The 26,613-nt window shown below is 43.7% G+C and overlaps 1 protein-coding gene across 2 annotated transcripts in view; it reads left to right on the top strand.

Moving 5' to 3' along the window:
- Positions 1-988: 988 nt before the first annotated feature.
- rufy2 (RUN and FYVE domain containing 2) overlaps positions 989-26,613 on the top strand; it is a 60,763-nt gene continuing 35,138 nt past the window's right edge. For both annotated transcript variants that reach the window (XM_059947292.1, XM_059947291.1), the window contains exons 1-7: positions 989-1,543; positions 2,296-2,469; positions 5,221-5,338; positions 6,746-6,847; positions 11,634-11,757; positions 16,915-16,979; positions 18,319-18,384. In XM_059947292.1, coding sequence (XP_059803275.1) covers positions 1,309-1,543; positions 2,296-2,469; positions 5,221-5,338; positions 6,746-6,847; positions 11,634-11,757; positions 16,915-16,979; positions 18,319-18,384 — 884 coding nt within the window. In that variant the 5' untranslated portion in view covers positions 989-1,308. The remainder of the gene's footprint in view (positions 1,544-2,295; positions 2,470-5,220; positions 5,339-6,745; positions 6,848-11,633; positions 11,758-16,914; positions 16,980-18,318; positions 18,385-26,613) is intronic.

The raw sequence follows: 26,613 nt of genomic DNA, 5'->3' as shown, positions 1-26,613 counted from the left end.
AGGTTGTACTTTCCTGCAAAGAGATCCCAGTAATCTGGAAATCTGAAATCCTGCTCCCTGCAAGTACTATTTTGTCAAATCATCCCATTCTTACCCTCACTGGTGCAAGGCGCAGGCAACGATCCAGAGATGATTACACTTCAGCTTTCTACCTATTTTCTCTTCAGGACTTCATCCCTTTTCCTATGTCATTGGTACCACAACTTCTGGCTGCTCACCCCCCCCCCCTTTAGAATGCTATGAACCCAGTGTGAGGCTTCCCTGACCCTAGCACACCAACTAGGTGACACTTTCATGTCCACAGAATCTTCTGTCTGCTCATCTAAATTTTGAATCCCCTATCACCACTGTACTCCTCTCCTCTCCCCTTCCATTCTAAGCCACGGAGACAGACTCAGTGCCAGAGACCTGGTCACTGCAGCTTTCCCCAAGTAGGCTGTTCCCAGCCCCCCACCCCCAATAGTATCCAAAGCAGTATATTGAGGGGGACAGCCACAGGGGTAATTTGAATTGGGCAGTTTGAGAAGTCCAGCAGCTATTCTGCTATAATGTGTACTAACTCCAAAACCTTCCATTATTTATTTAAAGGTTCAAAGTCTTCTTGTCTTTCTCAATAGTAAACAAAAACAAAGGAAAATTTCTCTTTGAGGATATTGCCTATGTCCTGCAGCTCCACACAAAATGTACATTTTGGTCTTTGAAGGGCACCTATACTTTCCCTAGTTACTTCTTTCTGCTTAATAAACTATAATATATGTCTGCTCAATATAAATAAAAAATATGTAATCCTTTTAATATAAATATCTCTATAGATTCTCTTTAAATCTTCTCTGCCAAAGCTGTCTCATTTCCCATTTTGTTTTCCTCCTGATTTCTTTTTTAAAATCCCTCTCTGGCATCTCCAATGCTGCGATAGGAATTCCGTTGATCTCAGCCGACTGTACCTGACCTCTGCCTTCTCGTTTCCTGACCACTGTCCACCGCCCTTGAAGGAGGAGGTTGCACCTCTGGAGGCAGTAGCGGAGTGAATGACTAGGGCGATGGACGGGATGGCAAATGAACTGATTTGTCATGGCGGGTGGCAAGCTGTTTGAGGTTAATTATTCACCCACCCAGGCATATTCTGACTGCTGCATCCGCGGGGGGACGAGCTCTTGCAGCGGCGAGTTGATGCCGGGCTGTCCCTGATGGGCTGGAATCAGGGAGGTGGACTGAGACAAGCTTCTCGGAGGCGGGGCACGCCCATCGCGGCAGGAGCAGCGGAGCCGCCGGGATCGGTGTAGAGCCGGACCGAGCTCGGGCCGGTACATGGCGAGTCTGGAGCGAGAGCGCGATCCGGGGCTACCCCCAGGCCTCGGCCTAGCGGACGGGGACGCTCGGGATCCGGAGCGGACCTTCGGGATCCTACGGCTTCAGGAGGAGCGGGGCCCGGCAGCAGAGGTCGGCTGGCAGGCCCCGGGCCCCGAGCTGGTCCGCAGAAGGTTAGAGACCTGCACGGTACCGGCTTCGGACGGTGACCTGCAACCTGCAGGTAGTGGCAGCGGTGAGTCAGGGTGGACGCGGCTGCAGGGAGAGGGGTGGGGCTGTGGGCAACAGTAGCGGCACATAGGAGGGAGGGAGGGTGGGTGGGGGTCAGGTGTGATGGTGTGGGGGATGGAGTGAGAGGAGTGGAGAAGGTAGGGAGATCATGGGGTGCGTTCAATTTGGAGTAAGGTGGGGCGATTTGTGTGGGGGAGAGGGAGCAGGTGCGGGTCGCGTGGGGGGAGGCACGGGGCATTTGGGTGGGGTTGGTGTAGAGTGGAAGAGACGGTGGGGTTCAGGGGAAGCTGGGAGGAAGATGGAGGGGAGGGTGTGGACAAGATGTCCCTTCAACCCATCTCTTCTCATCTGCCCCATCACCTTCCTCTGCTTCTTCTTCCCTTTCCTCCATGGTCTACTCTCATCCCTGTTGATTGCCTCTTAAGCTCTTCACCTCCCTCACTATCACCTCCCCTCCACCAGCCACCCACTGTCCCCCTCACCAGGTCTCACCTCTTACCTATCAACTAGTACAATTTTCCCTCCCTCCCCCACCTTTTTTTTAAAAGAGATGGAGGGGATGTGCCTTGGCTCAGGACATGTGAGGAAGCGGGAAGTGGGGTTTATGGAAGCAGAGGGATGAGGAATGGGACAGTTGGGTGTGTCAGCTCTGGAGGTATGCGGCATATGTGAGTGGGAACGATGGGTGCAAAAATTGCCCTGGTGACCAGTTTGCTGTCCTGATCAAGCTGTGACTATTTGTTTCTGGTTGCTCAGTGCCAAGGGACCCGATGACCATTGAACGAGCAAACCTCCTGAACATGGCGAATCTGAGTATCAAAGGACTGATTGAATCGGCCTTGAGTTTCGGTCGGACTCTGGACTCGGATTACGCCCCACTACAGCAGTTCTTCATTGTGATGGAGCACTGCCTCAAACATGGATTGAAAGGTATCATGTAACCTATCCCAAATTCAGTCTATTCTCGGTGACTTGCATTCAGCTGTGTAATTCGTGCTGTACAGACAGAGGATTGAATGCTGTTTCCTCCAGGCTGAGTGATGTGTGTCTCAGGAGACTACTGTTCATTCTTGACTCTGGCCTGTAAGTGTTAGTCAATCCACTCGGATTATCAGTAGCTAATGTGGTTACTGTATAATTAGGAGTTTATATAATGCTTCATTCTACAACTCCTGTATTACTGATAATTCACGTTTCTGCCACACATAAAAATGAGAGTGCCACCAATTCTAAAAACACATATTCTATAAACCTTGCTTTCTTTATGTCACATGGCACATGATCGACTTCATCATTGTGAGATGTAGTGACACCAAGGATGTTCTCATCACCCATGCCACGAGAGGTGCAGAGTGCTGGACTGACCATTGTATGATTGTGGCCAAGCTCTATATGAAAGTGCGTCCCCCCCTTGCGGCTGCAAAAGCCCAATAAAAAACGGCTAAATTGCAACCGCCTGAGAAACACAGAAGCAAGAAGTGAGTTTCGACGCATCCTAGCTGAGAAACTCGGGGATCTCTCTGTGCATTAATGGTTATATTAAGTTGGGAGACTGTGGATCAATATTTACTTAGTTGTCCATTTGATGCTAATGCACCTGAAGTTGAAGTTGCTACCTGACACTTGTGCAAAGGAATTGTGATGAGCCTGGGTGAAAAAAAAACTTAATTTTTTTTTACTATTGTCAGGTGTCTCTCTAAATTTTGGTACATTCCCCAGAAATAAAAACAGAAAACCTAAAAATACTTGGACAAGTTGGGAAGCATCTGTGGAGAGAGAAGTAGTTTTGGTTGTTGACAAAGATGGGAACGAACACATTTTAAGATGCTGAGGAAAGGGGGAGGGAAATAAATAACTGAATAACAAGAACCTCCCCACAGGGAATAGTAAGGTGTGTGAAAATAACTGGGCAGGTCAGGCAGCATCTGTGAAAAAGAAATAGAGTTGATGTTTTGGATTAAGGACTGTTTATCTTTTTGTTTTTAATTTCTGATTTCAGCATCAGCAGCTTTTCTTTTGATTTTCATTTGATTTTGATGAAGGTTGGTGTGGAGGGAAATGAAGACAATGTGTAAGTTGATCTGACTTTTGAAATGGGAAGAACGCTGTGAATAGTTAGACTTGATGGAGGCCCCCATTATCTCTGATGGAAGGTGTCTGCAGAATAGATGGGCAGTTCTAGTTTGCGGGCTCCATGGAATCTTCTCTGTTTTAGTCCTGTTTAACTCAGTTCTACCGATGATTGACTCAGTGCCACGTGACAAAGTAGAAAAAAATTTTCTTCCAGTTAGTCACATCTTCTGTACCGAATATTGAATTCAGCACATTCAGGTAGTCTGCGTTTCTGGTTATTTTATGCCAGATTTCCAGCATTTCTTCATTTCTTAGGTAATTGCAGAGGATTATTCTTCTAGGCTTTTATTACTGATTTGACAAGCAACATCTGTTGTGTTTCACCCTTACAGGCCTTCCCTTTTCACATTCCCACCACCACCACCACCCCTCCCACATTTTCTGCATCTTAGAATTAGCTTTATCTCTAAGTGTTTCTAGTTCTGGTGATGAGTGTGATAAGTTATCAGTTTGAAATATCAACTTTGTTTATCCGGAATATTAATTCTGTTTATCTGTTCAGCTGGTGGCACAGTGCCATCAGCGCCCGACTCCTGAACGGAGGTTCCCGGGTTTGAATCCAGTCGGGCTGTTCCCGAGTGCACTTTCCATCCGTGCTGCGTTGACTGTTGAGCTCGCAACTCGACCTCGTAAAATAAAAGAAAAATACTGCAGAATGTCTGCGTGAGGAGTGGCACGCCAAACGGTCTTTCATTCTGCACCTTGTAAGGCATGAAAATGCCCGATGCTGGCCTCGCAGGCCTGAGTCGACCTCATCGTCATTATCTGGGATATTAGTTCTGGTGATAAGTGTGATAAGTTATCAGTCTGGAATATTAATTCTGTTTATCACTCCATGCCTACATAGTGCATTGCTGAATATTGATGGTATTTTCTGTTTCTATTTCAGATTTCCAGCAACCATATCATTTTGGTTATAGTACCTGTTCCCAGGTGTTTGTGAAGACAATTTTGCAGGGTTTATTGAGCTGAGCGATCCTTTATCATGCCTGGGCTTATCATTCAGTGCATTCATATTAGCCTAGAATTCCAAATAGGGCAAAGTGAGTGGCAGGTTTTCCTCACGATAGGATGTTAGTGAACTAGGTGAGTTTTCATGGCAATCAAATAGTTTCACAGCCAGTATTATTAATAGTAGCTTATTAATTCCACATTACTGAATTCACTATAATTATCTGTGCATTAAAATTTCATTGGATCCCAATTTAAAATCAGAGAATCTTCTGGAATAGGTGCCTGAAGAGTCGTGTTCAGTGAGCACCTCGGTTACCCATTTCAAGAGCCCTTGTCCAAGTGACAGGAGTCATTCTTGTGTTACTTGCTCCAACTAGGGGTATCTCACTAGGAGTGGTCTCTCTGAGCAGAATAGAGTTGGACTTGATTTGCTGCCATTTACATGGGGATTATACATCAAAACCTTATTCTGGTCTTTCTCAAGAGCGGAACTCTTGCCTCTGAAGCCTATTGCCAATGCTTCGGAAGCTTCAGTGATAAATTTCAGATGTCGGTGCTATTTATAACGTGGCCTTTCTCTGTTCTTTGTTGCAGTGAAGAAGTCTTTCCTTGGTCAGAACAAGTCACTGTGGGGTCCCTTAGAACTCGTGGAGAAGCTATGTCCTGAAGCTGTGGAGATTGCATCAAGTGTCCGGGACCTGCCTGGGTTAAAGTAAGAAATCTTGTTCCACTAAATGTAGGAAATATGGGACTGTTTTTGAAATATGTGAAGAGGAATCTCTTGGTTCAGGCCCTTCATCTCAGTTTCCTATTGAGTTCGGTGAGATATCAGCTACTGCTCGTTCTATTACAAATGGCCATTAAGCCAGGATGTGAGCAAAGGATCAGTTTTGATTGGGTCAATTTTCATGTACTGGAGCCAAAGGTTTCTCACTAACAGACACAACACGAGGCTCATCAGGCCTTAGCAGGGTGCTGTACTGTGCTTAGTTGTTTGCAGTTGGGAAGCAAATTAAAAGGTCTGTTGCTCGCTGTGGTTGCAGGTTGTGTGGCTTGTGTCTTGACTGGCTGATTTAGGCTCAGAGGTGGTTTAGACCCTTGCAGATGGTCTGATGTTTCCTGAAGTTCTACAGCAGGCTGCTAAGGTTCCCAAATACCTGTAGTGACTGCACTCTCAAGGTCTGTGAGCTGCACATGCCATAGCTTGTTTGCAGTGGGAGTGAGAGTACTAACGCATCTGTACTGTCCTGAGGATGTAAATGCACAGTTTTGTGTGTTTATAGTCCTTCCTCCTATCGATGTAGTTATAAAGAAAGCAAGACAGCGGCTATACCTTATTAGGAGTTTAAAGAGATTTGGCATGTCGACAAATACACTCAAAAACTTCTATAGTCATCCCGTGGAGAAATTCTGACAGGCTGCATCACTGCCTGCTATGGAGGGGCTACTGTTGTAAATCTAGTCAGCTCCATCTTGGGTACTAGCTTACAAAGTACCCAGGACATCTTCAAGGAGCGGTGTCTCAGAAAGGCAGCTTCCATTATTAAGCACTTCCAGTACCCAGGGCATGCCCTTTTTTCACTGTTACCATCAGGTAGGAGGTACAGAAGCCTAAAGACACACACTCAGCGATTCAGAAACAGTTTCTTCCCCTCTGCCATCCGATTCCTAAATGGACGTTGAACCCTTGAAAGCTACTTCACTTTTTTAATAAACAGTATTACTGGTTTTTGCATGATTTGTAATCTGTTCAATATATGTACACTGTAATTGATTTACTTGTTTATTATTACTTTTATCATTTTTTTTCTCTCTCTGTTAGATTATGTGTTGCATTGAACTGCTGCTGCTAAGTTAACAAATCACATCACATGCTGGTGATAATAAACCTGATTCTGATTCTCTTCTTGGGTTGCTCCAACTCACTGGTTCTATTCCAGCTGCTGAAGTTTGTTGGATTGGGATAGCTAGTGATGCTGTAGTCACATGCAGCATCAGGTCAGGTTCTCACTTGTGTATACAGAGTATTGCCATGGTCAATAAGCACACAGAGCAAGTGCAGACATTCTAATCTCTGCTGGAGATGTAACTAACCATTGTGGCTGCTGTTCCCTTGCAGGACTCCTCTCGGACGAGCTCGTGCCTGGTTAAGGCTGGCCATGATGCAGAAGAAGCTGGCGGACTATCTGCGGTGCATGGTTTTCAGAAAAGATGTGTTCAGGTGGATCTTATCCTATCGTATTTCATGTTGGATGAATGATTGAAACATAAGATTATTAAGGGATTGGACACGCTAGAGGCAGGAAACATGTTCCCAATGTTGGTGGAGTCCAGAACCAGAGGCCACAGTTTAAGAATAAGGGGTAGGCCATTTAGAATGGAGTTGAAGAAAAACTTTTTCACCCAGAGAGTTGTGGGTCTGTGGAATGCTCTGCCTCAGTTGGCAGTGGAGGCCAATTCTCTGGATGCTTTCAAGAAAGAGTTAGATAGAGCTCTTAAAGATAGTGGAGTCAAGGGATATGAGGAGAAGACAGGGACAGGGTACTGATTGTGGATGATCACAGTGAATGGCGGTGCTGGCACGAAGGGCCGAATAGCCTACTCCTGCTCCTATTGTCTATAGTAAACGGTAGGGCACTGAGGAGTGTGGTAGAACAAAGGGATCTGGTTGCAGGTCCATAATTCATTGAAAGTGCGATCACAGGTAGAAAGGGTTGTGAAGAAAGCTTCTGACATTTTGGCCTTCATAAATCAGTACATTGAGTACAAGAGATGGGATCTTATGTTGTTGTTCTATAAGATGTTTGTGAGGCCTAAATTGGAGTATTGTGTACAGTTTTGGTCACCTACCTACAGGAAAGGTATAAATAAGGTTGAAAGAGTACAGAGAAAATTTATAAGGATGTTGCCAGGACTGGAGGACCCGAGTTATAAGGAAAGATTGAATAGGTTAGAAGTTTATTCCCTAGAACACACAAGATCAAGGGGATATTTGATAGAATTATACAGAACTATGAGGGGTATAGATAGGGTAAATATAAACAAGCTTTTTCCGTTGAGATTGGATGGGACCACAACTTGAGATTAAGGGTGAAAGGTGAAAAGTTGAGGGGAAAATAGGGGAAATTGCTTCACTCAGAGGGTCGTGTGAGTGTGGAGCGAGCTGCCAGCACAAGTGGTGCATGCAAGCTCGATTTCAACATTTAAGAGAAGTTTGGGTAGGTACATGATGGTAGGGGTATGGGTCGTTGGGAGTAGGCAGTTTGAATGGTTCCGCATGGCCTGGATGGGCCAAAGGAACTGGGTGTATGCTGTACCTCTCTGTGACAATGAAGCTAAACAGACGGACAATCTGCAGCCAACAGAGCCATGCTGTGACCATATCTAAACAATCCTGCTTTTCTAAATGGGGATTAATTCTGTCCCTCAGGATATTTTTTCCCTACAACTGATGTTAGACTAACTGGCCCATAATTACCTGGTTTACCCCTGCTTCCCTTCTTGAATCTCATATTTGAGGTCTTCATGTTATCTAGCACCTCACCTGTGTCAGCAAAGATTTGAATATTTCCATCAGGACAATATTCCTGGAACAGTGAATGGATCAGTAACAGGACATGATAAACACAAAATACTCTGCAGATGCTGGGGTCAAAGCAACACACTGGAGGAACTCAGCAGGTTGGGCAGCATCCGTGGAAATGAACAGTTATCGCTTCAGGCCTAGACCCTTCATCAGAACTGAAGAGGGAGGGGGCAGGGGCCCTATAAAGCTGGGGGAGGGTGGGAAGGAGAAGGCTGGTAGGTGCCAGGTGAAAAACCAATCAGGGGAAAGATCAAGGGGTGGTGGAGGGGAAGAAGGGAGGAGATAGGCCGGAGAGGTGAAGAAGGAATGTAAGGGGAAAGCACTATGGGTAGTAGAAAAAGGCAGAATCATGTGGGAGGTGATAGGCAGCTGGAGGAGGAGGCAGAGTGAAACTGGGATGGGGGAAGGGAGGGGAGGGAATTACCAGAAATTGGAGAATTCAGTGTTCATCCCAAGGGGCTGGACATCATGATCCCTCGTCTCCCAGGACAGTCTGGGATGTATTTTTATCAGGCCCTGAGCTTAATCCACTTTCACACCTGCTGAGACAACTGACATCTCCTTTTATCTTAAACCTTAATGTGGGAAAAGTATCTTCTCTGCACCCCTCAATAGCTTGTGTAGCCTTATATAGTCATCCTTTAGTGCCTGTGCTCCAGGCGGAGAAAAGCCCCAGCCTATTCAGCTTCGCCTTTTGAACCAAGCTCGCTGGTGAACCTCTCCCTGGTGCTTTCCAGCTTATTTATATCCTTGCTGTAGAATATCTTTGTGCTAGCAACTAGTATTGTGGTCTCACTAGCTACGTGTACCATGACAGTGTAACAGTTCAGCACCAGTAGTTGATGCCCAAAGTACACTGCAGATGCTGTGGTCAAAGTAACACATACAACAAGCTGGAGAAACTCAGCAGGTTGGGCAGCATCAGGACAAACATTGACTACTCATTTCCACAGATGCTGCCCGACCTCCAGCTAGTTGTACCAGTACTTGATGCCCTGGGTGAAGAAGGTGAATGTGCTGGGTCCCTCCTTCAATATCCTGTCTTACCTGTGTCATCACCTTCAGGGAAGCATGCACCTGTACCCCTCAACACTCTCTAGGTACTGCCATGGCTTATGTGTACACATTGGAGGAGAGGGGCAGTAACTTTACATTCCTGGGTGTCCCTATCTGTCCTGGACCCTTCATATAAATGTAGTTGCAAAGAAAGCACAACAGCACCTGTACTTCCTCAGAAGTCTGTGGAGATTCGGCATGTCATCAAAAACCTTGACAAATTTCTGTAGGTGTGTGTGGAAAGTGTGCTGACTGGCTGAATTATGGCCTGGTACAGGAACAATAATTCCTTCGACTGGGAATCCTTCAAAAGGTAGTGGATTTGGCCCAGTACATCATGGGTGAAGCCCTCCAAACTATTGAGCACATCTAAACGAAACATAGTTGTAGAAGAGCAGAACCCGTCATCAGAGATCCTCCTCACCACCCAGGCCATGCTCTTTACTCGCTGCTGCCATCAGGTAGAAGGTACAAGAGCCACAGAACTCACACCACCAAGTTTAAGAACAGTTTCTACCCCTCAACCATCAGGCTCTTGGAACAAAAGAGGATTACTACACTTATAAAATGCTGGAGGAACTCAGTAGGCCAAGCAGCATCTATGGAAAAGATTACAGTCGATGTTTCAGGCCGAGACCCTTCAGCAGGACTGAGAAAAATTGCTGAGGAGTAGCTTTATTTCTCCAGTCCTGCCAAAGGGTCTCAGCCTGAAACATCAACTGTACTTCTTTCCATGGATGCTGCCTGGCCTGCAGAGTTCCTCCAGCATTTTATGTGTGTTGCTGGTTTTCCAGCATCCCTAGATTTGTTCTTGTTTGTAACTACACTCATTCTGTTTTCAGTGTTCCCACAATCAATGATCTCACTTTAAGGACTCTATCTTGTTATTTATTGCTATTTATTTATATTTGCATTTTCACAGTTTGTTGTCTGTCGATCCTGTTTACAGTTACTGTTCTGTAGATTTGCTAAGTATGCCTGCAGGAAAAAGAATCTCAGGGACATGTATGTAGTCTGATAATAAATAAATTTTAATTTGAACTTCATCAGAAGCTGGAAAGAGAAGATAAAAATGTGAGGGTCCTGGGTAATGTGGATGGTCACAGTTTCCCAGGGTAAAACTGCCTGGTGTTGAACTGGAAAAGGTGCAGACAAGATTCATGAGGATGTTACGAGGACCAGAGGGCTTGAGTTATAAGGAGAGACTGCACAGGCTTGGACTGTGTTCTGTGGAGCAAAGGGGGCTGAAAGGTGACCCTACAGAAGTTTATAAAGTCAGAAGGGGTGTAGATCAGGTGGATGGTCAGTGTTTTACCCAGGCTAGTGGAATCTGAAGCAAAAGGGTTCAGGTTTAAGGTGAGAAGGAGAAGATTTAAGGATATCCTGAGGGACAAGTCTTTTTTTACCCCACCCAGAGGGTAGTGGCTACATGAAACAAGTTATCAAGGGAGGTGGTGGAGGATGGTACCATTAGAACTTTTCAAAGATAATCGAACCAGTTTGTTGTATAGGAAATGTTTACAGGGATATGCCCCAAGTCAAGCAAAATTGGGTGGGCACCTTGGTTAGCATTTGTGAGATGGGCTGAAAGGCCCGTTTCAGCACTTTATAACTACGACTCTAAAGGTCTCTCCTGTTTTTAAGTGCTCTGTATCTACCAAACCTCTCCTCTCTTTCGCTATAACAATACAGGACTGTTATTGATATCCTTTTATGTCCACAGTTCTATAGATTGTCATCTTTACCCTTTTTTCACTCTGGTTAGTCCCTATTAGGACTGTCTCTTTGACAGAAAAGGACTCTTGGATGCACTTCAAAAATTCTGCCCCATCTAATCCTCGTGATCCCAGTTAATATTCCAGGAGCGTATAATGGAAACAGATTTAGTTGTGACATTTAAAAGGAAAACGATAATTAAGTATAACGAGAGATGTATGGTGTTTTGGCTACTGTTTGTGAGGAGTTTGTATGTTCTCCCCGTGACCATGTAGCTTTCCCCTGGATGCTCCAGTCCCCCCCCCAAAGACGTACCGGTTAGTAGGTTAATTGGTCATTATAAAGTATTCAGTAATTAGGCTAGCATTAAATTGGGGGATTGCTGGGTGGCACAGCTTGAAGGGCCTATTTCACACTGTATGTCAATAAATAAATAGGTTTGATTGATTAGTGAAGCAGGCAATTCTCATCATTGCATCAGAAACTAAACTCCAGCATGTTATACTTAGGAAGAGATGGGACTAAGCTGGAATAATATCAATTGATATTTAAAAAAATTAACATTCTAATAACCAGCTTTTATGGATAAAATATCTCATTTGTTTCGGAGAGTGCAACGAATCACTGTTGTTTGTTGTTTTGTTTGCAGTGATTTTTATGAGGAACACGCAGTGATGATGCAAGAGGAAGGCACGGTGATTGTTGGACTTTTGGTTGGACTCAATGTGATCGATGCTAATCTCTGTGTCAAGGGAGAAGACTTAGATTCCATGGTAAGACTGTAGACTAGTCTTTAACAATTGGTCTGAAATATTCACTTATTATCTGCGTGACTCTTTCCTAGAAAGGACACACTTCTCTGCCAGTTCATGCGTGTATATATATATGCATCCAGGACACATGCTATTACGGAGATGTGTACAATTATTGAAGAGGTAACATTTCCAAAGATGGAAACTTGTGCTGGGACCAGTTGCTGAAGGCACGGGAGATCTCTGGAACCCTGTTTCTGAACATGCTGGGTTCACTTCTGTGCTGTGTCATTGAAGTACAGACCTTGATCTACAAAGGGCTGATTTGTTTTTAAGTATTTAATTGTGTAATATAGTTTAACTGTTGGATTTTGGATTAAAGTGGAAAGCAATAATGTAGACTGCCAGTTAATTAGGTTAACTGAAGGCAGCGGACTCGGAGTTGGTGAAACCTGGGAATATAATGTAAGTCTGAGGTCTGCTAAGGCATAGCAGTTTCTTTGATGCTGTAAGGGGAAAAGTGTAATTGCTTTTTTAAGAATTAAATTATTAAATGAAGCTTAACAGAGTAGGTATTATTTATTGCTGCATGTGTGGCAGCTTATGGAAACGTGATTCATAGTGACATCTAGAGAAATTGTCCACAGCACACAGAGCTTAGTTGATGAGTTGGACCCAAGATTTGGGCACTGCAATGCATCAGGGTGGGTCATCTTAATTGTACACGTTGTTCCAGGCTCTGCCACACCTCTGGAATTAGATACTGCAGAACTGATCAGTGAAAAGAGATGTTTCTGTATGAGGATCCAGAAGGTAGCCTTGCACTTGTCGAATAAAGTCATTAGACTCCTGCCATCTTTGTAGTTGAAAGTGTGTGCCGCTATGTGTGCTAGCCAGGAATAGATAGACAGATCAAAGACTTGACCTGAAGCTGTTTGGGTGCCACAAAGTTCAAAATGCATCCCCACAGGCTCCTTTACACCCTTGGGAGTGGCCATCTTCACCATTGCAAAGAGTGCATATTGAGTTTGCTGGGCCCTTCATGGACTCCATGTTTCTGATTGCTGTGGATGCTCATTTGAAGTGGCTGGAGGTCATACCAATGAAGTCAGCCACCTCAGCAAAGCCTGTTTCCACTATGAGGACTATCTTCTCCAGAAATGGCTTACCTGAACAAATTGTGAGTGATAACAGACCACAGCACATGTCAGAAGAGTTTAGACTATTCATGAAGAAAAATAGTATCAAACATTTCAAGTCAGCTCCTCACCACCCAGCAATGAATGGGTTAACTGAAAGGATTGTCCAGACCTTCAAGGAGTCCATTAAAGCTTATGGACAAGCAGGACATTTCTCTGCAGCACAAAGTGGACAACTTCCTTTTTGTGTATTGGAACTCTGTTCATGTGACAACTGTAATCTGTAATGTCTGCTTTCATGAACAAGAATCTGAGATCTTGCATAGACTTCCTGAAACCAGATCTACAGAGGGAAGTGCAGAATGAACAGTTCAGTCAGTTGCGAAGCAAATCAACAAGGAGCTTTGAGTTGGAAAGGAAGACCTAGCGTGTGATTACCGAGAAGACAATTGGACTCCTGACAGGATAGCTACTGATGTGCACAGTGGACATTAGAGATCATCGCATGGAGATGTTATGTAGACCAGATGCTGGATGCTTAACTGAACAACACACCTGAGTTGACTGCATCCAACATGACAGACACATTACAGTCACATTACAGTGCCTCTCAGTGATGATCATGTCACAAACAGCAACGTGACACTTGCAACAGAGTAAGTTGTCTTTGACAAGACACCTGCCAAACCTGATGCCACTCCACACGTCCAAATACGCTGTCCTGAAAGAAACAGCGCCACCCAAAAGACTGGATCTTTAGTATAGTGAGGTTATAGACTGTTATTTTTTTTTAAATCAGTCAAACGCTGTTATTGTAAAAGCATGCTTGTCTGAATATGGTCTGTTAAAGAGAAATTGGATGTTTTGTTACTTATAAGGTTTTAATTTATATTAATCTAAAGAGGGAGGAAGTGTAATGCATGGATCTATTTCTTTTAGTGCAGTGACTCCCCTTAGCACTAATTATTGATGGATAATTTACCCATGCACATTGATTTGTTGCTGTTCCTGCAAAGTGAAAACTTCACCTCCGAGTGCCTACCTTTTAAAAAAATTTGATATGTACAGGCAGTCCCCAAGTTACGAACGTCTGACTTACGAACAACTCGTACTTATGAATGGCCTGCCATAAAGCCTATGTATATTAAAAATTCGTCAGCTTGAGGAAGGAAAATGCCATCCGCCATTTTAAGTCAGATCATGTTGCCATTAACACTGTGTTGAGTGTGTAACTTTGTACTTGGCTTACATTTTTCTTAGCAAGATTCACCCTGACCCCTCTTTTCCAGTAGCACTGCCCCCCACTTGTCCCATTTAACCTGTCTCAGTGCGAGTGGACTTTAGGACCCAGGGAAGCTCAGGACTTGCCGCCTGCGGCTGCTGCTGAATCCACAATATTTCTGTTCTGTTGACGGAAAACGATCGCGATTGAAAATAAAGTGGAACTAATAAAGCGATCAGAAAGAGGTGAAACACCATTGGTCACTGGAATAGTGTTAGGCTACAGTCAGTCAACGATCAGAACAATTTAAAAGGATAAAGTGAGAATATGGAGCATGTGAAAGGCCCTGCCCTGATGAAAGCTACAATTATCACTAAGCAACACAGTGGTTTAATTATTGAAATATGTATGTTTCTTAAGTGTTTTATATGCATATATATTTTATTTTTCTACTATATACTAAGACAAACATTTGACTAACAGACGCTAAATAATACCGGATGTACCTATTCCGACATACATACAAATCCGAGACGGACTTGAGAACGGAACTCATTCATAACCCGGGGACTGCCTGTAGTTGCACAGACACAATAGAAACCATGATGACTTTGCCCTGTTATCATGTCCCTGTTAGCACTCTGAAAACTCGTCCTTAATAATGGACTCCAACATCTTCCCAACCACTGAGGTCAGGCTAACCGGCCTCACTTCCTCCTCAAAGAAAGAAGTGACATTTTCAATTTTCCAGTTCTCAAAAACCATTTCAGAATCTAGTGATTCTTGAAAGCTCATTATTAATGTCTCACAATTTCTTCAGCCACCCCTTTCTGAACTTTGGTTCTGAACCTATCTGTTTCAGGTGACTTATCTACCATCAGACTTTTTAGCTTCCCAATTATCAGCTTGTTAGTAATAGCAATGACACTCACTTCTGCCTTCGACACTCAAATTTCTGACATCCTGCTAATGTGTTCCACAGTGACTACTGACGTAATATTTATTGAGTTCTTCCATTATTTCTTTGTCCCCTATTACTACCTCTCAAGCATCATTTTCTAGCAGTCTGATAGCCACTCTGTTCTCTCTTTTATTCTTTATGAGTACTTTTGGCATCTGCTTTAATATTGTTGACAGCTTACCTTCCTATCTTTTCTCATTTTATGGCTTTTTAGATGCCTTCTGTTGGGTTTTAAAAGCTTCCCAATCCTATACCTTCCCACTAATTTTTGCTATATTATATGCCCTCTCTTTGCCTTTTATGCTATCTTTGACTTCCCTCGTGAGCTACGGTTACTTCATTCTCCTTTAGAATACTTCATCTTTGAAATGCATCTTTCCTGCGCCTTCTGAATTTCCCCCATAAACACCAGCTTTTACTATTCTGCTATCATCTCTGAGCGTCCTCTTCCAATCAACTTCAGCCAGCTCCTCTCTCATGCCTCTGTAATTCGCTTTTCTCCGCAGTAACACTGATACTTATGATTTTATCTTCTCAAACTGTAGGGTGAATTCTGTCATATTATGATCACTGCCTCCCGAGAGTTCCTTTACTTTAAGCTCCCTAATGAAATCCAGATCGTTATATAACATCTAATCCAGAATTTTGAGTTCAACTACAAGCTGCTCTAAAAAGGTATTTGTAGGCATTCTATAAATTCCCTCTAGGGATCCAGCACCAACCTGATTTTCCTGATCTACCGGCATATTGAAATCCCCTATGATTATTGCAACATTACTCTTTTGACATGCCTTTTTTATCTTCCATTGTAATTCATAGCCCACATTCTGGCTACTGGTTGGAAACCCGTACATAACTCCCATCGGGGTCATTTTATCCTTGCAGTTTCTTAACCCTATCCACAACAATTCTACATTTTCCAATCCTATGTCATCTTTTTCTAAGGATTTGATTTCATTTCTTACCAGCAGAGCCACCCCATCTCTCTGCCTGCCTGCCTGTCCTTCAAATACAATGCCTATCCTTGGATATTAAGCTCCAAACTATGATCTTTGTTCAGCCACAACTCAGCCGTGCCCACAACATCATGCCTTGCCAATCTCTTAACTACGCTGCAAGACCATCTGCCTTATTTCTTATACCACATGCATTCAAATGCAGACCTTCAGTCCGGTATTCATCACCCTTTTCAATCTTGCTCCCATGTTATACTTCAACTCATCTCACTGACTGCAATTTTACCCTATCATCTGCCTGTCCTTATTCTCAGTCTCACTACACACTGCATCTAGTTGTATACCAACTGCCCCACCCTCAGCCCGATCACTCCAGTTCTCACCCCCCCCCCCTCACCAGATTAGTTTAAACCCCCACCGATAACTCGAGTAAACCTACCGTAAGGATATTGGCCCTCTCAGGACACACCAGCTCACTAACTCTACCTTGTACGTCTTTGGAATATGGGAGGAACCTGGAGCATTTGGAGGAAACCCACATGGTCACGGGAACGCAGTCCTAATTCAGGCAAATGGTTTTAATGTAGTTGAGCAAATGGGTCAACATCGACTTGGTGAAGCCTGTGCTGCACAACTTCCAACTCGATTTGCAGGGAACAGGAAAAGTTCCTCAATGTGGCAGGTAGTTACGACTTAAAACAAACTCTCCCAGGATGTTGGAAGTAAATTCAGGAAGGTATGAACGTTGTAATTGCAGATGAACAGGGAAGGAGTGTGACAGGAAGTTAAACACTGACAAGAAACAGACAGGAGTATGAAGACCTGGAGCCCACTGTGTTGTAACTACTTTATCAGTCCACATTTCTACATGGTCTCACCTTATTCCCATTTCTTCCCCAGGTTGGAGTCATTGACTTCTCCTTGTACCTGAAAGGTGATAATGAGAACAGTCGGTGCTTTGAAAGGTAATTTTTGTATATGTAGTTTTAATATTTTGAAACATGTGTCCTATGGGAAAGTTTGTAAGTTTTCCTTAGGAGGCAACTACTATTGAAATTTTCTTTGCTGTTTTTACAAAAAAAATATTAAGAGTGAAGACCTCGCTGTCTTAACCAATCTGGCATCTCATAATCTAATATCTGAATTAACTCTCAGGGTGCATTCCCAATGTCAGGACTAATGGGATCAACTCTGAAAGGTATGGTTATAGCAGTGTGTTACAGGTATCAACCCTCAACAATAATGATCTGTTCGGCGAAAAGAGAACCTGCATTTACAGTTAACAACAAGCACATGGGTTTTCTCTGACCTCCCATGAACGGTCAATGAATAGAAATAGTAATACTTGAGAAAAGGAGTCTACGTTAGCCGGGGTTCCTTTTGATTCTGATGTTATCTCTATTTCTGACACCCATACTGGTTGGTCTCCAAAGTGTTCGCTGCCTGTATTTTGACCTATGGATAGTGATGTAATTTTTTTGTTTGTTTGGGCTAGGGTAGGGATTCATGGCAAATCAGTGGGTGATGGATGTGGGAGGGCAGTGATAGATGCTGGCTTAGGCTATAAGAAGCCTGGTGGGTTATGTTGGGTCTCTAGAAGGAACTATGTAAGGCTAGTTTTTAACTTTTAGATCAGCATTATAAGAAGTTAGTGTTTTAACATAGAGTATAGTGCAGCACAGTATGGGCCTTTCAGCCCACAATGTTGTGTTGACCCTTTAACCTATTCTGGGATTAATCTAACTCTTCTCTCCCACATAACCCTCCTTTCATTTATGTTTGCAATTACTGCAATTAGCATAATCAATTGACAGCCTTTTATTAAAGGAGGCATAATTGGACATGCAGAATGGTTTTTCAATCTACTGTCCTTTAGCTAGCCATTCAGATACAAGGTGGGGTCTGATCAGCCCCGGCTGGGTCACCTAGAGGAGGGTGTATGATGTTGAAAGACCCGATGATTCCAGGAACATCACCGAAGGTGTGTCCAGAGGCATCAGTAGATGTATGTACACAACACGGATAAGGTGCTTGGAGAAAGGTGTAAGGGGAATGTTAGAGCTTAGTGTTTTTTTAACTGTGTCCTGTCAGGAGTAGTGATAGAGATGGATACACTAGGGACATTTAGGAGACACTTGGATAGGCACATGGATTTTTAAAAGTGGTAGGATGGGGGCTATGTAGGTTGATCTTGGAGTATGTTAAAAGATCAGCACAACTTTATGGGCTGAAGGGCCTTACAGTGCTGTAACGTCAGTATTTGGTGTTTACCTGATGCCTTAAAAATTTGTCTCTTTTTATTAGTGATGGACAGATTGCTGCAATCCTAGATCAGAAGAACTACGTGGAAGAGCTCAATCGGCAGCTGACGTACGTTTCTCTCAATGTTTATGATGTCCTCCAGTAATGATTTTGCTGTTGTCTGTGAGGTGCATTTTTTGACTATGTCTGTGACTCGCAATGACTCTGGCCTTGTCATAGAATCATAGAAAAATACAGCACAGAAACCAGCCTTTTGGCCCATCTAGTTTGTACAGAACCATTGAAACTGCCTACTCCCATCAACCTGCACCCAGACCATACCCTGACCAACCGTGTGCCTATCCAAACTTCTCTTTACCGTTGAAATTGAGCTTGCATGCACCACTTGTGCTGGCGGCTCGTTCCACCCTCTCAAGACCCTCTGACTGAAGAAGCTTACCCTCATTTTCCCCTTAAACTTCGCACCTTTTACCCTTAGCCCATGGCCTCTAGTTTTAGTCCCACCCAACCTCAGTTGAAAAAACCTGTTTGCATTTACCCTATCTGTACCCCTCATAACTTTGTATATCTCTATCCAATCTCCTCTCAAAGTTCTACGTTTATCAAAACTTTGTTTATCAAAGTTCAGTGTTCTTTTCTCAATGTTAATCATTTATCAAAACTCTCTAGACTCTGGGCAGGTCCCAGTGGATTGAAAGACAGCAAACGTCACGCCACTTTTTTAAAAAGGATGTAGGCAAAAGACGGACAACTATAGGCCAGTTAGCTTAACTTCTGTATTTGGGAAAATGCTTGAAGTTGTCATTAAGGAAGAAATAGCAAACATTTAGAAAGGAGAGGTTCCATTAGACAGATGCAGCATGGATTCAGAAAGGGCAGGTCCGTTTGACAACCTTACTGGAGTTCTTTGAGGACATAATGAGTGCAGTGGATAGAGGGGAACAGGTGGATGTCGTTTACTTGGATTTCCAGAAGGTGTTCGATAAGGTGCCGCACAGGAGATTGATAAATAAGGTACAGATGCAGGGAGTCGGAGGAAATGTATTGGCATGGATAGTGGATTGGGTAGCCAATAGAACGCAGAGAGTTGGTATAAATGGGCGTTTCTCCGGTTGGCAGTCAGTGGTGAGTGCGGTACTGTAGGGGTCAGTGCTGGGCCCGCAACTGTTTACCATTTACATTGATGATTTGGAAGGGGACTAAGTGTAGTGTAGCAAAATTTGCTGATGATACTAAACTGAGTGGAAAAGCAAATTGTACAGAGGATGTGGAGAGTCTGCAGAGGGATATAGATAGGTTAAATGAGTGGGTCAAGGTCTGGCAGATGGAATGCAACATTGGTAAATGTGAGATCATCCACTTTGGAAGGAATAATAGCGTGCAGATTATTATTTAAATGGTGAAAGGTTGCAGCATGCTGTTGTGCAGAGGGACTTGGGAGTGCTTGTTCATGAATTGCAAAAGTTGGCTTGCAGGTACAACAGGTTATTAAGAAGGCAAATGGAGTGTTGGCCTTCTTTGCTAGAGGAATTGAATTCAAGAGCAGGGAGGTCATGGTGCAGCTATACAGGGTACTGGTGAGGCCGCACCTGGAGTACTGTGTGCAGTTCTGGTCTCCATACTTGAGGAAGGGTATACTGTCTTTGGAGACGGTGCAGAGAAGGTTCACCAGGTTGATTCCAGGGATGAAGGGGTTAACCTATGAGGAGAGATTGGGTCACCTGGGACTATACTCTGGAGTTCAGAAGACTGAGAGGGGATCTTACAGAAACATACAAAATTTTAAAAGGATAGATAAGATCGAAGTAGGAAAGTTGTTTCCATTGGTAGGTGAGACTAGAATTAAAGGACATTGCCTCAAGATTCAGGGGAGAAGATTTAGGACAGAGATGAGGAGAACCTTTTTCCCAGAGAGTGGTGAATCTGTGGAATTCTCTGCCCAGAGAAGCAGTTGAGGCTTCTTCACTAAATATATTTAAGGAACAGTTAGATAGGTTTTTACATAGTAGTGGAATTAAGGGTTATGGGGATAAGGCAGGTAGATGGAGCTGAGTTTACGGACAGATCAGCCATGATCTTATTGAATGGCGGGGTAGGCTCGATGGGCTGGATGGCCTACTCCTGCTCCTATTTCTGATGTTTTTATGTTGTTCTGTTCCAAAGAATGAAGTCCTGAACTATTCAATCTTGCTTTATAACCAGCAACATTCCTTAGTAGGTAGATGACCAAAACTACTCCAATTTAGGCCTCCCCAGCATCCTATAGAACTTTAACATGACGTCCCATCTCCTGCACTCAGTAATTTGATTTATGAAGGCCCAAATGGCAAAAACTTTCCTTATGTCCCTCTTTATCTGTGCGACCACATTCAAAGTATTGTGCACCTGTATTCCCAGATCCCTTTGTTCTAACAGCACTCCTCAGTGCCCTATCATTCACTGTGTAAGACCTACTGAAGTTCTACTGGTCCTATTGAAGTGCAACACCTCACACTTGTCCTTACTATACTAAATTCCCACTGGCATTATTCAGCCCATTTTCCCAGCTGGTCCAGACCCTGCTGCAAGTTCTGGTAGCATTGGACAGCAATTTTTTTCAAAAGTGTTATTTCCACAGAAGGTTTTTATGGTTATAATGGACTACTTGTAGCTGAATGCAAATATAATTTCATACTACTTGTATCACATAGAAATCTGGAGAAACAAAAATTAACATTTATTGAATATAATGTGTTTAATTGCATAACAGTGCTGACACTTTGCAATAGTTCAACTAGGCTAAAAATGTTCTGTTGATCATTTTCATTTGTACTCAGCGTCTGAGGCTTCTGGCTTAAGTATCTAACAGTAATCAGCCAGTGTTGATGGATTCCAGTTGCCCTGATACCGTTTCTCTGCGACTGCAAAGTCCTGGTGAAACGTTTCACCATGCTCATCGCTAACAGCGCCAAGATTTGCAGGGAAGAAATTTAAATGGGAATGCAGAAAATGAATCTTTAGTGACATGTTGCACTTCATGGTTTTGTATGCTTGAAGCTCGTTGTCAACGAGCTGCACGTAGTTTGGTGCTCTGTAGTTGCCAAGAAAATTTTCAACAACATCCTTGAATGCCTTTCATGCGATCTTCCCCAGTCCCACTGGAAGGTCTTTGAATTGCCTGTCATTGACGACTTGTTTGATTTGTGGTCCAACAAAAATGCCTTCCTTAATCTTGGCAGCAGTTATTCTGGGAAACATCTGCTCAAATAGCGAAGTCCTTCGTGGCATTTTTGTGCCTGGTTTCAGCAGTTTCCATCCTTGACAATCTTGAACCCAGTGATTTTGCTTTTGCCTTTGACAAACCCAAGTCTCTGACCAGGTCATTTAACTCTTACAAATGAGGCTCACATGACATTAAGGGTTCAAAATCTGTATTTGTATCAGTCGACATTTCGGGCTGAGATCCTTCATCAGGACTAGCGAAGGGTCTCGGCCCGAGATGTCGACAGTGCTTCTTCTATAGATGCTGCCTGGCCTGCTGCGTTCCACCAGCATTTTCAGATTCAGTTTATTGTCATTTAGAAACCACAAATGCAATGCAGTTAAAAAATGAGACAACGTTCCTCCAGTATGATATCACAAAAGCACATGACAAAACAGACTACACCAGAAAATCCACGTAATGATTGGCAATCCCCAATCCAGAGTCCAGAGAGGCTGCTGCGTATTAATATCGTGCTACCATCTTAGCATGTTCCAGGAAAGGAGCTCCAAATCCACCAGACAAAACAAGACCAAAAACTAAAGCTACAAGACCTGCACAAAACTACATAATTACAACATATAGTTACAACAGTGCAAACAATAGCATAATTGATAAAAAAAAAACAGACTATGGGCACAGTAAAAATAGTCCAAGATATTAAAGGACTGTAAGTTCAAAAGAAATCACCACAGTTTCCACAAGTCCCCAGGGTCCCAACAGACTCACCATCCCACGCCGGCAGCAGAAGTGTGTACCCCGCTATGGACTTCCAAGGCACCGCCTGACTCAACCTCGCAGACGCAGCACACACCGAAAGCAACCTGAGTCCGTCGAACCTCCGAGCCGACAACCATCCTCTCCGGCACAGCTTCTCCAAGCACCATCCTCTGCCGAGCGTATTAAGACGGCCCCGCCAACGGCCATCGGCAACACGACCCCGAGGACTGGGGGCATTTTCTTCCCAGCAGAGTCCCAGACCTCGCAGCAGCAGCAACGACAAAGGTCTTCCTGGAATTTCCTGTTGTTCCTCCGTGCTCCCACGTCCGTTTTCAATCGATTATGATTGCGCATGGCACCCCACTTCACAAATAACAGATAATCAGTTCCGGAGTGGCCGCTGCAAGCTGCGTCGCGCCGCCATCTTGGACCATCATGTGGCCATCATTTTGTGTGTGTTGTTTGAATTTCCAGCATCTGCAGATTTCCTCATGTTAGTATCGGTGTCGTTTTGCATTCCTGACTAGTGTATCATGGCATCTTTGTCCGCTTCCTCTAGACTCCGTGTCTCTGGTGGCTTTGAAGACTGTCATTCTGCAACACAGGTCTCGTGGCTGAAGGGAGATTGGGGTGTTCAATGGATTTCTTGTTTTTAGCAGAGAAACCAGACACACTGACCAAGCAGGTAGCAGTCTGTCACATGACTCTTCTGCTCACCATATCATCAGGAGACTGAACAGCATTGAGTTCTGAGTATCTGTGGTGAGCTCAAAGATTGATAGCTTGTTGCACAACAAATGTGAGCAGACCTGGCTTTGTCTTTGTCACCAATTTTACACTGCGGGCAATATTCTAATTGACTTAAATTATGAATTGAAATTACAGATATAAGCAATTTTAAAAAATAGTACGTGATAGGGAAATTTCATGGTGATTTTCATCATCAGCTGTGCAAAATTCATAAGGTATACCCAAAAGTATTCAGGAAGCAAATTCTTTTTTGTCCAATGTAATGGGGCGACCAGAACTGTATACGATACTCCAGATGCGGCCTAATTAGAGTTTTATAAAGCTGCAATATAACTTTCTGACTTTTGAACTCAATGCTTCAACTAGTAAAGGCAAGCATGCCGTACGCCCATTGGGGTGGCATGGTAGCACAATGCTTCACAGTACAGGCGTTACAGGTTCAATTCCCAACACTGCCTGTAAGGAGTTTGTACGTTCTCCCTGTGACCATGTGCATTTCCTCTGGATGCTCCAGTTTCCTCCCACAGTCCAAAGGCATACTGGTTGGTAGGTTAATTGGTCATTGTAAATTGTCCCGTGATTAGGCTAGGGCAGGGTTGGCAACCTTTACCACTGAAAGAGCCATATGGACCCATTTCCCACAGGAAAGAAAACACTGGGAGCCACAAAACCCGTTTAACATTTAAAATGAAATAACACTGCATACAACGGTTTTTTTTGCCTTTATGCTATGTATAAACAAACTATAATGTGTTGCATTTATGAAATTGCTGAACTCCTGCAGAGAAAACTAAATTACATTTCTGCATGCAACAAAAACATTTTGAACTCGGAAAAAAAGACGTTGGGTTGAAGGTTACTCCATAGTTAGCCTACCTTGGATCGAAAAATTAAAAGAAATCGTGCACTGGCGGGTGTCAGGCATTGGCAGTGGTGACGTATATTAATAGCGATAAAAAACAAGTTGTAGCGGTGTGCTACACGCAGCACTAAAATAGCGACACTGCAGTCAAAGATAACTTTATTCGAACTAAACAGCCTTGCTTTAAAGCCTCCCGCAACCCACCCCCCGTGGGCGCGGATGCTCCAAAAGACACGTACTCACAAACCCCCGTAGGCTATCTCCCTTAGCCGGGACGGTGGCTAATTGTGAGCCGGTTCGGATGTGCCAGGAAATGGGGTCGCCACAATGTTTTATTTAGATTGTACAAGATCACCATAATCTTCAAATTTCGAATTACATTTCAAAAACTAACAAACCACGGGGAGCCACAGAGATGAAAGAGTCGCATGCGGCTCTGGAGCCGCGGGTTGCCAACCCCTGGGCTAGGGTGAATCAGTGGGTTGCTGAGCAGTGTGGTTCGAAGGGCCAGGAGAGCTTATTCCATGCAGTCTCTCAGTAAATAGGTAAATGGCTTCTTGCCACCCTATCGAACTGTGCAGCAACTTCCAGTGAGTTATGAACTTGGACCCTAAGATCCTGTACCCCATGCCTTTGGCCTTTAAACACCCTCCACTTGTTGGATATTGTCTTGCCCAAAAACAGCTGTTCCCAATAACTCTCCCTAATTTCTGCCTAACGCTCTCATAATTCGCTCTTCTTCAATATAATACTCACCCACAAAGTCCATACTTCTTATCTATAGTTATCTTAAAACTTAAAGAGTTGTGTCATGTTTCCTAACTACTCACTTACTCAAGGTTCGGTCAGCTGGCAAGGCTCATTACCCTACACAAAGACCAGTACTCCTCTTGTTGGCCTATCTGCATATTTATTCAAAAACCCTCCTGGATACACCCAACAGATTCTGCCCCATCTAAACCTTTTGCACCAAGAAGGTCCCAGGTATTAGAGATGTTGAAGTGTCCCATAACATCAGCACTGTTGTTTTTGCACCTTTCCTTAATCTGTCTGCATTTCTGTTCCTCAATGTCTTATGGCTACTGGGGGGTCTGTAGTTCAATCCCATTAGAGTGATTGCGTCCTTCCTGTTTTTGAGTTCCACCCATATATACATCTCTACCAAAGGAGCTGCAAGGCTTCTTCCCTCCATGGACTTTCAACCTTAGTGATGTCTCAAGACTAAAGGTCATAGAGTTATATAACAGCGAAGTAGGCCATTCAGCCCAAATGGTCAATGCTAGCCAAGATTCCCATCTAAGCTGGTGTACTTGACCATATTTGGCCCATATCCCTCTAAACCTTTCCTTTATTTTTATTATTCAAGAACAACATTGAGAAGACTGCAACACTAAACAGTTCAAACCTTCGTTTGTTTCAATCTTTGGTTTAGTATCAAAATCATTAAAATAGTTTTTAAAAAGCCAACAATGAATATAAATTGGAAAAATAGAAATTACTGTAAAGCTCAGTTACTTCACAGCTCTTTTTAAAGTTCATTCTTTGAATGAGATCAACATCCAAAAAGCTAGTCATTAGTAACTACACAACCTTAGCTACCCTTGGAAAGGCAACATTGAGTCAGTTTGTCAAACGACTGTAGTTCGGCCCAGCCTATCTAAGCTTTCTCCATAACTTAGTCTCTTTTAGTTCTGCTAACATCGTTGTAAATGTTCTTTTGCACTCTTTTCAGTTTGATCACATCCTTCCTCTAACAGGGTGACCAAAACTGAACACAGTGCCCCCAATGTGACTCACCAACATCTTGTGCAATAGCAACATGACCTCCCAGCTTCTATACTTGATGCCCTGACTGTTGAAGGCCAGCATGTCAAAAACCTTCATTGCTGCTTTGTTATCCCTGTAACTCCATTTCAGGGGAACGATGCACCTGTACTCGAAGATCCCTTTGCTCTACAACAGTACCCAGAGCCCTTCTGTTCAATGTAAAAGTCCTTTCAAAATTGAGATCATGAACTTTTACTTGTGGGGAGTGAGCAATTGAGAGACAGTACAGAACAGGTCCTTCCAACCCTTTGAGCCCTGCCACCCAGCATCCCTCTGATTTAACCATAGCCTAAATGCGGGGCAATTTACAATGACCAATTAACCTATCGATCGGTATGTCTTTGGAGTGTGGGAGGAAATCCACGCACTCACGGGCAGCCGCGGAAGTTTAACACCTGTCGCTGGTACTGTAACTAAGCACTATGATACCATGCCAACCCACATACAGTTTAAATTCCAGCATGAGATTTTAAAAAAGCCAGTGGGGCCTGTCAGGATTTTACAGTAAGTTTGAGATTGTTGGGTAATTGGGCATTTGTCAAAGGCAAATTAAAAAGTTAGGTTTAAGTGGAGTGGCTGTTGTGTGAGTGAGCCAGGGTTAGAGTGGGAAGCTTGAGGCTTTGGCAAGGAGAGGTGGAGAAAGCGGATAAGCTTCTGGTAGGTTTCTTTCTTTCTTACTGCACAGTTAAAGCAGTGGGAATGCCGGGCAGGACCGTGGAATGCTCTTGCAGTATGTGACAAGACAGGGAGACCCACAGCGTCCCTGACAACTACAGGTGTTGCATCCGTCTGCAGCTTCTTACAGACCGTGTTAGGGAACTGGAGCCGGATGAACTCCAGAGGCTGCCGGGGGGGGTGGGGGGGTTGATTGACAAGAGGTACAGGGAGGTAGTCACACCTAAGTTGCAGGGCACAGGTAACTGGGTAACCACCAAGA

This window comes from Hypanus sabinus, chromosome 22, assembly GCF_030144855.1.
Source record: "Hypanus sabinus isolate sHypSab1 chromosome 22, sHypSab1.hap1, whole genome shotgun sequence".
NCBI lineage: Eukaryota > Metazoa > Chordata > Chondrichthyes > Myliobatiformes > Dasyatidae > Hypanus > Hypanus sabinus.
Note: the sequence above shows the minus strand (reverse complement) of the source record. Positions and strands in the feature narration are given on the sequence as shown.